The following is a 14,838-nucleotide window of genomic DNA, read 5'->3' as shown; positions in this document are numbered from 1 at the left end:
AAGGTCCCGCAGGAGGACCCTGCGAGGCGGGCCACTCGGGGCTGAACAGGGCCAGCGCCATCGGGAGTTCTTATTAGAGCAGCTCGTGGGCAAATCAGCCCAGGCAGCACGGCTTGTGTAGCCGCTCCGGGGGAGCAAGGCTTTTCCAGAGGTAGATTCCCTTTGCGAGGTAGCAGGGCTTTCTCCCCAACTCCCCAGCCCCATCTTGTCCTACACCCCAAAAACCGACTCCATGGCAGGAGTGCGGGGTGGAGTGTGGAGTTAGGGTCGGGGGAGAAGCTGTGAGAGAGATGCTCGTGACTGGGAACAATGAGGGATCCAGATGCAAGAGAAGAAGCGTTTCCAGGGAAGACTTCGGCAGGGCTTCAAAGATCTGGAGGTGTAGGGTGCAAGTCACTCGGCTTCCCACGTCAGCGCTGGGAGAAGACTAGCCGTCCAGGTGAACAGGGGCCCCCTCCTCACAGCCCACGCGGATGGGCCTGGTGGAGTCCTTCTTATGGCAGTGGCAGTGCGGGGGCCGTGTCCCTGCTTTGGCAAAGCAGTCAGTGACGCTGACATTGTGAGTACCGTTGTGGCAGCTTTGCAAGGAGCGGCTGCTGGTACAGGGCACAGATGGAGCTCTGCAGAAATCTGCTCTGGTGGCCAAATCCTCGTGAATGAAGGGGTTGATCTGCTTGCATCCACCCCTCCGGATCAGCCACCGTCCCCTCATCATCACGTCACAGTATCGGTGGTGTCCTCCAGGGACTCATGACCTGGGGTTGTCTGTACGCCGTCTTGAGAAGGGCAGGCCTGGAGTGAAGACACTTGGCCCCAGGAGGAGGAGGAGAAGAAGGGTCCACATCAGATTCATGTTCCCTGTGAAAGCAGGTCGAGGAAGAATGGGGTCAGGGAGCAGGCTGTGGTCCCTTGCCCGCAAGATACCTATTGTATTTCTAAGAACTCTCGGCCCAAACACTTCATGTCCCCACTGGCCCCTATCTACACTTCTTGTACTCACAGCAACTACTGTTCTCACATTCTCCTTCCACCTCACACCCCTTCTTTTCAGGTAAGAAGTGGGAAGAGAAGAGAAGGACTTGGGAAGAAAGGAGGTGCCTACCACCCACTCACCCCTTTATAGGCCTGACATACAAAGGTATTTTCAAACTCCGAAGTGATTTTTGCTCCTCACTTGAGTAGTTAAACGAAAAAAGTGTTTGCATCTATCAGCCACCTGATTCCACAGCCTATGAATGAAGCAGGTGTCCCTGCCAAACCTTTTCTACAGTGGGTGAGCTCACTACAAATCTATATGCCTTGCATCTTAGAAAATATTTCCACTTCCTTAAATACCTATGCCTGTTTTAAATGCTGTTAGAAAGAAAATGGAAGCCTTTCAGTTCTAAGGGAGTAGACTTCATGTTTCTCCCACAGATTCCTCTGCCTCAGAATAAACATTCCTAGCTCCTCAGGGCTTCCCTGATGGCGCAGTGGTTAAGACACTGTGCTCCCAATGCAGGGGGCCCAGGTTTGATCCCTGGTCAGGGAACTAGATCCCATATGCCACAATTAAGGAACCTGCATGCTGCAGTAAGACCCAGCATCTTACTTATAAATAAATAAGTACTCTGAAAAAAATTCTTGGCTCTTCTGTGTATAGGGCCTGTCGTCATGAAACTTCCCAACTAGTGCCCAGGGAGTCTGAGTAAAGACTGAGTGTATATTCTGACTCTTTTACTGAATAACTGGGAGTCCCAGGGCAGGGTTTTTGCAGAGCAGATGACATCCACAGAGATACATATGTCCCTTTCAGTGGTGGATACTCCTAGCAGAAATGGAACCTCCGTTGCCTTCCCTCCTTCCTCTAATCCTATAGGAATTACATTGTGGATATTTTCTTCCCAGACCTTAAGGGGCAGGCCATATGGAAAACTCTCAGGTCTGTCAATGATCTTAAACAGATTGCCTAGTAGGACTAATTTCATGTTTACTATTTCACACCCACAGTCTTTACCAGCATCACACAGAGTACCTATGACATCACCACACATATGAAGAAAAAAACCTGCAGTTTGGTGACTGTCAGTAGCTTGCTATTGTTGGAGGTGAGCAAATCACCTCATCCTTATACTTTAAAGTGAAGGTTATAGACTAAAGATCTTTTTCACCTCAATCATTCTCTTTCACTCCCTAACTAAGCATTACTTATGTGTATGAGTCCATGTGTGATTTTCTGTGTGTACATATTGTTTTGGACATGTTCAGGTAAGCAGCAATATTTTGTTTGCAAGTTGGGTTTCCATTTGAGAACTGTTAATCCAATTAAATCTAATTTTTCTTTTAAAAAGTTGTTGATGAATCTAGGCAAAAAAAAAAAATCAATCACTTTTATGTAAAGATTATATTCTTTCTGTCTTCACAATTTAAACTGTGAATGTTCTTATTATGAGAGAAGCTGCCTGAGACTTGGGTCTGCATTTCAGTAAGGGAAGGGAAGAAATCAGTACATATGCCTTTCCAGAGCTCCAAAATCAGTTATGTTAGGGGCCCTGCTAATGAAGGTGGCGGCAGGGGCACATACAGTCAATCAACAAGTTGTAATAGAAGTAGATTTCATAGGTCTTATCTTGATAGGTCTCCCTGGCAGATAGGCCTCAAAAGCCTTTTGTCTGATTAGGCAACAGAGCAAAAGCTGACTGACAGCGGGCAGGAAACTAAGTTGAGATCTAATAACTAGATCTCAATATCCTTTATAATTGGCCAAGAAAAGAGGAACTGCCTTTTTTGGAACTTCACTCTGCTTAGCTCTTCTTGTTTAATTCACACAGTAGTTCTAACAAGTGTATGTGTCATTATTTATAGGTTTCACAATTTCGTGTGTTCATGGCCCTGCATAACTGGCCATTGGGCTTAAAGTATCCGACCCTTTGGCCAAGTGGTACATATAGGGTCTCACTTCTCAGAATTAGAAGAGCTCGGATTCAAATTAAGGTTCTTTATCTGACCTTAACTTTTTGAAGAGGGTATGTGGCAGGCCGCAGGACAAGCAAAGATTTAGAAATGTATTCAACATGAAAAAAACTTGTCTTTCTATTGAGGGAGAAGTTATCTTTATAGTGAGAGACTAACCTAGTCGTCTGAAAACAACCAAGAGGAAAAAGCACATTACCTAAAATTATTAGTTGTGATTAGTGGCAGTTACTGAATGATATGTAGATTAGCCAACAAAAATTTCTATGAAGAGATTTAGTGTAAGGTAAATATGCATAGAGGAAAGCTATGTACGAACCGATCAGGAAAAGCATAGAAGGTGTGCTCCGAATACAATTTTAAAGGTGGAGCATGGTTGCAGATTGGGCGTGACATTGGGTGAGTCTCTTCTCAGGACGCTTGTGATAAGCGTGACGGGCAGTATCTGAGTGAACAGACAGGATGTGTCAGTAGGTAGGAGTAGAGTGCGTGAAAACCCCTGAACTATTGCCACCTTCAACAGAGGAAGGAACTACTCAGCTCTAGTTGATCCCTTGTGGTAATGGAGACAGTGCACCGACAACATCTCCTGATTTTTAAAGATAAGACAGGAATGCAAATTTTTATGTGAACTCTCCCAATTTGAAGTGTTAATATTCCAAAACCCAATGTTAAAAGTAAAACTATATGCTGATCAAGAACAGGTTTTTGAGCCAGATGCACTCCCTGTGACTGCAGTGTATGATTTTTAGTTCATATTATAGACACTTGAGTACAGATCCTTCTACCCAGTGTGGCTGTCGGTATCACAGAAGGGCTAAACTACACCTAATTCATTTTTACATCCTCATCTCTCTTGAAAATGCTTTCCACAAAATATACATGAAAAAAAAAAGACAACTTACTTCATGGTAAAAGATATTAATGCCTTTTAGGTAGAACAGGATTTCAGGCAGAATCCTATTAGCACTGCACTGAGTCCTATCCAGGTCACCATTATGTCCATGTTTACATAACGACATCAGTGGTAAAATAATTGCATTTCCACATGACAGAAATATAAAAAGGTGGTTTAAAAAAATGTGGATTAATTTTCTTGGAGGGTTGTACAGTACCATTTGAGGACCTAATCCAGTTTTCTTTTTCTTAATTTTATTTATTTGTTTGTTTGTTTGTTTATTGGCTGCATCAGGTCTTCGTTGCTGTACGCGGGCTTTCTCTAGTTGCAGCGAGAGGGCGCCACTGCGCCATCAGGGAAGCCCCAGTTTTCTAACTAAGAGGTTAGACCAGGGATTTAATATCTCTTATCTGGAGGCCTTTCCTACCTTGATACACTTTCCCTGTCTGTACAATGTCCCACACCATCTTCTTAGCCTAGAATGCTCATTTATTCCCTAAAGTCCCTAAACTCTGCTTATCCTTTATGGGCCAGCTCAAATGGACATTTCTTTTGGAAGCCTTTCATATCCCATGAGGCCAAGTAAGACCCTTCATCCTCAGCGCCCCCATAAAACCATCTTCACACAGTGTTATTACCTCTATCACATTGTAATCAAATTATAGGCCTACAGTTATTTTCCTCTGCTTCTCTGAGAACCAAGAGTATGTTTCATGCATCAAGTTACATACTATGACTTCCATAATTTCAGGAATACAGTGTCCTATCCACTGATGCTCATTTTACAAATTAAATTGTTTTTTCCTGTTAACATCAAGAAATGAAATGTAAAAAAAAAAGAAATGAAATGTACTAGTAAGATAAATGACAACTCTAGGACAGACTGTTTTGTAGAAAATAGCACAGATTGAAAAGAACACAGGAATTCAAACTCTAGCTTGGAATCCCTTACATGACACCAACTGTTCATTCTCTGGCAGATTTTACAGACTTTCTTCTGGGTGTTTTTAGGTCATGCTATTTCACAGGAAGTGAAGGCAAAAACCGGGCCAGGGTAAAAACAAGAGAAAGTGAATTCAATGCATAGGAAGCAGGAAAAAAAAAAAAAAAAAGACAACAGCAATTACACAAAAAATCATAGATTCGTCACAAACTAATTACTGATAGGATTTTGAGCAGTGAGAAATTCAGAGCTCACGTTTCCAGCACAGGGAAGTGAGGAGATAAAGAACATTTAGGTGAGAAGGAACCAGGGTGATTACTAAAATGAAAGGGGGGCCTGGGTTCCTCTGGTGCAAACAAGCCTCCTGGCTCTATTTGTTCTGAGTACCGGGCCTGCCTTCATGTACTTCAGTCTTTCAATGTGTTGCCCCCAAGTTGAGTTATAAAATCTATAGCCCATTCTGGGACTTCCCTAGTGGCGCAGTGGTTAAGAATCCGCCTGCCAACGCAGGGGACACAGGTTCGAGCCCAGGTCCGGGAAGATCCCACTTGCTGCAGAGCAACTAAGCCCATGTGCCACAACTACTGAGCCTGAGCTCTAGAGCCCGTGAGCCACAACTCTTGAGCCCTTGTGCCACAACTACTGAAGCCCACGTGCCTAGAGCCCATGCTCCACAACAAAAGAAGCCACCGCAATGAGAAGCCCGTGCACCGCAACGAAGAATAGCCCCTGCTCGCTGCAACTAGAGAAAGCCCGCACGCAGCAACAATGACCCAACGCAGCCAAATAAATAAATAAAAATAAAAAATCTATGGCCATTCTGCAGCCAGTGATATTTTTCATTTAGGAAATCCAGACCCAGTGGCAGAGCTCTGTCCTGCACAGGATGCCTGGAATTAGATTTGTTACAACAGAAGCAGTAGTGGTTCATCCCTGGGTATGCACTGATCAGCAAATGATAAAACAAAGGGCTCATTGTATAAGTGGACCATGTCCTAATCTGTGTGTTTCTTCATGTCCTAGATTCAGAACCCTCCTTGTTCTGCTAGCCCCACCCACAGGGGCTGCTCTATATCTCCAGTCCCAAGAACTGGGGGGATACCAGCTGCCCCTGAGCGCCAGGCCCACCAGCTGGATCTGTTCTCACAGGAGCCACAGCAGAGATACTGGGTAAGACAATGAGCCCCAGAGCTGGAACAGGAGAGACAGCAATGAAGCAGCAACTGGGGGAGCGGTGAGCTGAAGTTAGTGCCCAGGACACATGACAGACTTTGGGGAGCGGAGGGGAAAGGAGCTAGAACCACAGTGACAGCAGGGGGCCTGCAGGGTGAGTGAGGAGGGAGTGTGTTATTTGTGGGCCGGGATACAGAAGATACCCTTCTTTTCACAGGAAACATGGTTCCAAGACAGCAGAATGCCCAGCTTCCTCTCTTTTTGCTGCTGGGGCTCTTGGGAATGGTGATCTCAGTCCACGCCCAATTAACCCCGGCTCAGTGGTTTCAGATTCAGCACCTAAATATGGCCCACCGTCGATGCGATGATGCAATGCGGGTGGTTAACGGTTACAGAAGGGCATGCAAAGGTGAAAATACTTTTCTCCACACAACGTTTGCTGCCGTAGCTCGTGTTTGTCACACCACAAATGTAACCTGCCCTAGATCACGCAGGACGAATTGTCATAGAAGCCCACATCCAGTGCCTGTAACCTACTGCAACCTCACAAGAAAGGCAAACGATTATAGGAACTGCCGTTATAGACAGATAAGTAATCGGAAGATCTACATCATTGCGTGTGGAAACAGATTACCACAGGACAATGCCGGGTACCCCCTGGTTCCAGTTCACTTGGATGACATCGTCTAAACTCTGGGCCAAAACTTTGGGCCATGCTCATTTGCCAAGCGCCACAGTCCTGTCCCACCATCCACCCCAGATATCAGCATCAGTCCTCATCTCACCAGCCTCCAGGTCCCTTTAAGCTTTGCTCAGCTGAAGCTCCTTGTGCACGCACAGTAAACTTTGCAGAATTACCTACAAGGCTCCATGTGTCTGTTTGTGCTCTTCTGTCATGTAGTTACATTCTCGTCTAGAGGCTTTTCCCCTTCTTCTAATCTGAGATTTGTGGGAAATAGACGTGAGGATAAGAGGCTCCTTGTGTCATGAAGTTGTGCAGACTTTTCCTTCTCTCTGCTTTAGGCCAGGAAGCTGCGGCTTTCACTCACAGCGGCCTATTTCATTACCAGGAGGCAAAGAGCCCCCAGTAAGTAGAAACAAATGTATTTGATTCTGATTTAAGAACCATGCATTTTATGATAGAAGAGAACGATATGGTGTAAAAACAAAAAGAAAGGGGAAAATGCCGTAATTGTGATAAGACCAAAAGAAAGAAGCAAATTTTAGCCGCATAGATTTGTTTTTAAATAAGCATATCAAATCTTCAGATATTAATGGTTATCCTAGGGGTGGATCCAGAGTTTGAGTCTAATGTGGAATGAGACAAATTGTTCAGGTAGTATATGGACAGATTCCAGTACTATCTGGAGAAGAGGTGAAACTCTTTCCTGGCGATTTCTGTGTCCTGGAGAAGGGAGCAGCTGGTCATCTGGTAGCAGAAGGTAAGGAAGGAGACGTGGAATTGGGATCTCTCCCGAGGATGAATCAGTGGCTTGTTCACATTCAGGTCAGGAAGGGGCACAGGTTCCAGGATTACAGAAATGTAGACAGACAGAAAAGGGGGCGGATAATGAAAGCCCCTACTCTGCCTCCATCACAAGGCTGCACTCAGGAATCAGTGAGGAACAGGAAGGGAAAGCTCTTTGTAAACTGTGGTCAGATGCAGCATTCAAGTGATTGTTCGGGGGACAGGTCGGGTCTTTTGCAGCACCTGACTCAGAACAGAAGGCAGGTAGCATGTCATTAAATCTGTACCTCTGTCCTTGAGTCTGGGATTCCTGACCTCCTATTTTTCAGCTCCTCTTCCAGGCCCAGATACATGGCAATTTCCATTCCTCCCCCCCTCCATATGGTCAGCCATTCTTGCTCTTGGTAGTACTATATACGGCGTCTGCACTCGAGCATCTTCTCTGGAGAAGCCACTGGAGGATTTGTTCTTCCAGGCAGGTCTGTTGACTCAAGCTATTGCGTGGAGATACTAGGTTTGGAAAATTCCAGGGCTCAACAGAATCCACCGACTTTATTTTTTTATTATTATTTTTTTTAAGCCAAGGGTTTTTATTTATTTATTTACTTTTAAGGTGTTGGGGGTAGGAGTTTATTAATTAATTAATATATTTTTGCTGTGTTGGGTCTTCGTTTCTGCGCGAGGGCCTTCTCCAGTTGCGGCAAGCGGGGGCCACTCTTCATCGCGGTGCGCGGGCCTCTCACTATCACGGCCTCTCTTGTTGTGGAGCACAGGCTCCAGACGCGCAGGCTCAGTAGTTGTGGCTCACGGGCCTAGTTGCTCCGCGGCATGTGGGATCTTCCCAGACCAGGGCTCGAACCCGTGTCCCCTGCATTAGCAGGCAGACTCTCAACCACTGCACCACCAGGGAAGCCCCGAATCCACTGACTTGAGATTAATACAGAGTGGCATGAAATGAGCTTACCCTTCCAACAGGCTTGGAGTAACAGAAGGAGAAGGTGGGATACCGCAAGGCTGGAGTCACATTTGCCATGAGGCAGTGAACCTTCCTTGTCTCAGCAGATCACATGTCACTTCCCAGCCATGGACACAGCATCTCTAACACCGTATGGTAGAGGGATTAGCCAACTCAGCTGCCCCAGCTCTCTCTGCCTTGTGTCGTCATCCCCTCTCCCACCATTCGTTCATGCATTCATTCATCATTCATTAATGCAGTAGTTAACCCATGTGCAGATGTGCTCTAGGCAGATTTCTGAGGTCGTGAGGGTGCAGTGTAAACAAAGACACATTTCTGCCCTAGGGTGCCTATTCTACTGGGAAGAAAATGCAAAATTATTTTTCCAGGTGATAAGTGTCAGGGGGAAAACTGCACTGAGGGAAACAATGTACAGTCATCTCTCAGTATCTTCAGGGGATTGGTTCCAGGAGACTCCGCAGATATCAAAATCCACAGATGCTCAAGTCCCTTATATAAAAGGGGCTCATACCGTTGGCCCTCCACATCCGTGGGTTTCACATCCACACAGAGGGCCATCTGTAGTGGGTCTCGATGAGTCCATAGAAGTGAATCTGAAGTGTGGTTGGTAGGGGCCCAATGAAGGAATGAATTCCGAACAATATGAGAAGCAGCTGGTCATGCAGAAACTAAGGGGATAGTCTTCCCGAGAGAGACAGAGACAGAGAGACAGAGAGAGAACATTCAAAGGGCCCGACATGAATGTAGATTAGTCATGTTATAAAAATGAAAGTTAGTCTAGCAGGACAAGAGCATTTTAACCATGAGCATTAATGATAGAGGTTATTGAGGCTCAGATGCTTCATACCTATGGAGATGAAAATAAAGAGTAAATTTCCTATGGGGTACAAATGGAGCATGTTAGATAATAATGTGACCTGAAGATCACTCTGGCAGCTGTGCAGGGACTGTGGGGACAGTCAGGAACTCGTGGTATCCAGGCCAAATCCCAGAGGCATGGGATAAGGTAATAGCAATAGGGCAGAAGAAAAAGTGCAGGTTTAGGATTATGTTTCCAAGTTCGAATCATCAGGCTTTAGTGAAGGATTGGAAGCGGAGGGAGAGGGGAACAGAAGAGACTTCCTCATGTCAGTAAAATGCACCTTCATCCTCTCACTCAGTAGCACCATGCTGTTCCCCCTCCCTGAGGCCATGCTTCCCCACTCTCTTCCTGCTTTTCCTCTGTTCCTCATCTTCCTCAGTCCCTGTGCTGAAGATTGGGCTGGGGTCAGAGGGAGCTGGTGGCCCTGAAGCTTAGATGTAGCTTTTCCCTCCTGGGAGGCAGGAGGATTCAAAGCAGAGCAAGGAGGATTCTGTGCTCTGTGACGACAAAGCCGTGGCTTGGCGCCCACCACCCTCCGTGATAGACACTCAAGATCTGGCTGCACTGAACCTGAGGCCAGCACTACAGTGGCCACTATTAGAGAAGTTAATTGTTCACGTCAGCATGTTCCAAGGACACGTTCCTTGGAGTCCACTTCTCTTCCCTAAGCCTCCATTTCTAACTTTGTAAAATGCTCGTAATAGTACCAAATCTCAAGGAAGTCTTGGAGGAGTGAAAGCAGTTAGTGGTTGTAACACACTTTGTAAGGTACAGCATGAAGTGAAAGGGCCGTTCACATTGTTATTGTTTCTACTTTATGTTTTAACATCAGGAGCAGATCCCTCTGTGTGGGTACGAAGAAGGTTGCCTCAAGTGACCCTCAGATCAGGGAGAGAAGGCCTCAGGGTCAGGTCAGGAGGTGTGAGAGGAGAGCAATCTGATCTAAAGCTCCTGATTTCTTTTTGCCTAGATTGAGATTTTAGGCACTGTTTCCATTTGAATCACATAAAGGAGTGAGACTGTGACCACATGGATGGACTTAGAGGGTATCATCCTTGGTGAGATAAGTCAGACAGAGAAAGACAAATGCTGTATGATTTCACTTATATGTGGAACCTACAAAACAAAACAAATGAACAAGAATAACAAAATAGAAACAGAGTCATTGGTACAGATAACAAACAGGTGCTTGCCAGAGGGAAGCAGGATAAGGGAATGAAAGAAATAGGTGAAGGAAATTAAGATGTAAAAACTTCCAGTTATGAAACAAATGAGTCACAGGTATACATGTACAGTGTGGGGGAATATAGTCAATAATTATGTAATATCTTCGGTAACAGATGACAACCAGATGTCATGGTGTTCATTTTGAAAGGTATAGAAATACTGAATCACTCTGCTATGTACCAGGAACTAACATAGTGTTGTAGGTCAATTATACTTTAAAAACAAACAAACAAACAAAACAAACTCATAGAAAAAGAGATCAGATTTGTGGTTACCAGAGGTGGGGGATGAGAGGGAGGGGGAATTGGATAAAGAGAGTCAAACTTCCAGTTATAAGATAAATAAGCACTAGGGATGTGATGTACAACATTTTAAATGCAATCAACACTGCTGTATGTTATATATGAAAATTGTTAAGAGAATAAATCCTAAGAGTTCTCATCACAAGGAAAAAATTATTTCCCAATTCTTTAGTTTTGTATCTATATGAGATGATGAAGGTTCACTAAATTTATGGTGCTAATTATTTCATTATGTTTTTTAAGTCAAATCGTTATGCTGTACACCTTAAACTTATACAGTGCTGTATGTCAATTATATCTCAGTAAAACTGGAAGAAAAAAAAAAGAGAGTGAGGCAATGAGTAGGGAAGGGAGCACAGAAATTCTGTTCCCATCCCCAAGTCAAATTATCTATGAAAAATAGCCTTTTTTTGAAACTAAAACTTTACTTACGTTATTAAATTTGCTTCCTAAAATGCACAGAGAAATGTGACACAGTTAACTGTTATTCATGTCTCAAGTCTGAGTTATAATAATAACATAAGAACAATGCCTAGGTAGCTCCCATCAGGAAACTTGCATAAGCCTATTAGATAGCCTCATTCACCAGAGGGCAGACAGCAGAAGCAAGAAGAGCTACAATCCTGCAGCCTATGGAACAAAAACCACATTCACAAAAAGATAGGCAAGATGAAGAGGCAGGGGGCTATGTACCAGATGAAGGAACAAGATAAAACCCCAGAAAAACAACTAAATGAAGTGGAGATAGGCAAACTTCCAGAAAAACAATTCAGAAAAACAATAGTGAAGATGACCCAGGACCTCGGAAAAAGAATGGAGGCAGGGCTTCCCTGGTGGCGCAGTGGTTAAGAATCTGCCTGCCAATGCAAGGGACACGGGTTCAAGCCCTGGTCCGGGAAGATCCCACACGCCGCGGAGCAACTAAGCCCGTGTGCCACAACTACTGAGCCTGCGCTCTAGAGCCTGCAAGCCACAACTACTGAGCCCATGCACCACAACTACTGAAGCCTGCGTGCCTAGAGCCTGTGCTCCCAACAAGAGAAGCCACGACAATGAGGAGCCCATGCACCGCAACCAAGAGTAGCCCCTGCTCACAACTAGAGAAAGCCCGCACACAGCAAGGAAGACCCAACGCAGACAAAAATAAAAACAAATAAATAAATTTATTTTAAAAAAAAAAGAATGGAGGCAAAGATCGAGACGATACAAGAAATGTTTAACAAAGACCTAGGAGAATTAAAGAACAAACAAACAGAGATGAACAATACAATAACTGAAATGAAAACTACACTAGAAGGAATCAATAGCAGAATAACTGAGGCAGAAGAATGGATAAGTGACCTGAAGACAGAATGATGGAATTCACTGCTGTGGAACAGAATAAAGAAAAAAGAATGAAAAGAAATGAAGACAGCCTAAGAGACCTCTGGGACAACAATAAATGCAAAAACATTCGCATTATAGGGGTCCCAGAAGGAGAAGAGAGAAGGCCCCGAGAAAATATTTGAAGAGATTATAGTCGAAAACTTCCCTAACATGGCAAAGGAAATAGCCACCCAAGTCCAGGAAGAGCAACGAGTCCCATACAGGATAAACCCAAGGAAAAACACGCCGAGACACATAGTAATCAAACTGGCAAAAATTAAAGACAAAGAAAAATTATTGAAAACAGCAAGGGAAAAATGACAAATTACATACAAGGGAACACCCATAAGGTTAACAGCGGATTTCTTAGCAGAAACTCTACAAGCCAGAAGGGAGTGGCATGATATACTTAAAGTAATGAAAGGGAAGAACCTACAACCAAGATTACTCTACGTGGCAAGGATCTCTTTCAGATTTACAAACAAACAAAAGCTAAGAGAATTCAGCACCACCAAGCCAGCTCTATAACAAATGCTAAAGGAACTTCTCTAAGTGGGAAACAGAAGAGAAGAAAAGGACCTACGAAAACAAGCCCAAAACAATTAAGAAAATGGTCATAGGAACATACATATTGATAATTACCTTAAACGTGAATGGATTAAATGCTCCAACCAAAAGACACAGGCTTGCTGAATGGATACAAAAATAAGACCCATATATATGCTGTCTACAAGAGACCCACATCAGACCTAGGGACACATACAGACTGAAAGTGAGGGGATGGAAAGAGATATTCCATGCAAATGGAAATCAAAAGAAAGCTGGAGTAGCAATACTCATATCAGATAAAATAGACTTTAAAATAAAGAATGTTATAAGAGACAAGGAAGGACACTACATAATGATCAAGGGATCAACCCAAGAAGAATATATAACAATTATAAATATATATGCGCCCAACATAGGAGAACCTCAATACATAAGGCAACTGCTAACAGCTATAAAAGAGGAAATCGACAGTAACACAATAATAGTGGGGGACTTTAACACCTCACTTACACCGATGGACAGATCATCCAAAATGAAAATAAATAAGGAAAAACAAGCTTTAAATGACACAATAGACCAGATAGATTTAATTGATATTTATAGGACATTCCATCCAAAAACAGCAGATTACACTTTCTTCTCAAGTACACATGGAACATTCTCCAGGATAGATCACATCTTGGGTCACAAATCAAGCTTCAGTAAATTTAAGAAAATTGAAATCATGTCAAGCATCTTTTCTGACCATAACACTATGAGATTAGAAATGAATTACAGGGAAAAAAACGTTAAAAAAACCACAGACGCATGGAGGCTAAACAATATGTTACTAAATAACCAAGAGATCACTGAAGAAATCAAAGAGGAAATAAAAAAATACCTAGAGACAAATGAATGAAAATACGACGATCCAAAACCTGTGGGATGCAGCAAAAGCAGTTCTAAGAGGGAAGTTTATAGCTATACAAGCCTACCTCAAGTATCAAGAAAAATCTCAAATAAACAACCTAACCTTACACGTAAAGGAACTAGAGAAAGAAGAACAAACAAAACCCAAAGTTAGCAGAAGGAAGGAAATCATAAAGATCAGAGAAGAAATAAATGAAATAGAAATAAAGGAAACAATAGCAAAGATCAATAAAACTAAAAGCTGGTTCCTTGAGAAGATAAACAAAAATGATAAACCATTAGCCAGACTCATCAAGAAAAAGAGGGAGAGGACTCAAATCAATAAAATTAGAAATGAAAAAGGAGAAGTTACAACAGACACCACAGAAATACAAACCATCCTAAGAGACTACTACAAGCAACTCTAGGCCAATAAAATGGACAACTTGAAAGAAATGGACAAATTCTTAGAAAGGTATAACCTTCCAAGACTGAACCAGGAAGAAATAGAAAATATGAACAGACCAATCACAAGTAATGAAATTGAAACTGTGATTAAAAATCTTCCAACAAACAAATTCCAGGACCAGATGGCTTCACAGGTGAATTCTATCAGATGGCTTCACAGGTGAATTCTTCTCAAACATTTAGAGAAGAGCTAACACCCATTCTTCTGAAGCTCTTCCAAAAAATTGCGGAGGAAGGAACACTCCCAAACTCATTCTATGAGGCCACCATCACCCTGATACCAAAAGCAGACAAAGATACTACAAAAAAAGAAAATTACAGACCAATATCACTGATGAATATAGATGCAAAAATTCTCAAGAAAATACTAGCAAACAGAATCCAACAACACATTAAAAGGATCATGCACCATGATCAAGTGGGATTTATCCCAGGGATGCAAGAATTCTTCAATATACGCAAACCAGTCAATGTGATGCACCATGTTAACAAATTGAAGAATAAAAACCATATGATCATCTCAATAGGTGCAGAAAACTTTTGACAAAATTCAACACACTTTTATGATAAAAACTCTCCAGAAAGTGAGCATAGAGGGAACCTACCTCAACATAATAAAGGCCATATATGACAAACCCACAGCAAACATCATTCTCAACACTGAAAAACTGAAAGCATTTCCTCTAAGATCAGGAACAAGACAAGGTTGTCCACCCTCACCACTATTATTCAACATAGTTTTGGAATTCCTAGCCACTGCAATCAGA

General features: G+C 43.1%; 1 protein-coding gene across 1 annotated transcript; it reads left to right on the top strand.

Annotated features, from left to right (window-relative positions):
• Nucleotides 1-6,188: 6,188 nt before the first annotated feature.
• Nucleotides 6,189-6,656, top strand: RNASE2 (ribonuclease A family member 2; the record flags this gene model as incomplete). Its single annotated transcript, XM_082840389.1, has 1 exon — nt 6,189-6,656. The coding sequence occupies one exon, from the start codon at nt 6,189-6,191 to the stop codon at nt 6,654-6,656; it is 468 nt and encodes a 155-aa protein (XP_082696515.1).
• Nucleotides 6,657-14,838: the final 8,182 nt, after the last annotated feature.

This window comes from Leucopleurus acutus (assembly GCF_964270905.1).
Source record: "Leucopleurus acutus genome assembly, chromosome: 1".
In the NCBI taxonomy this organism is placed as follows: domain Eukaryota; kingdom Metazoa; phylum Chordata; class Mammalia; order Artiodactyla; family Delphinidae; genus Leucopleurus; species Leucopleurus acutus.
The sequence above is the reverse complement of the archived record's forward strand: the minus strand, read 5'-3'. Positions and strand labels throughout refer to the sequence as shown.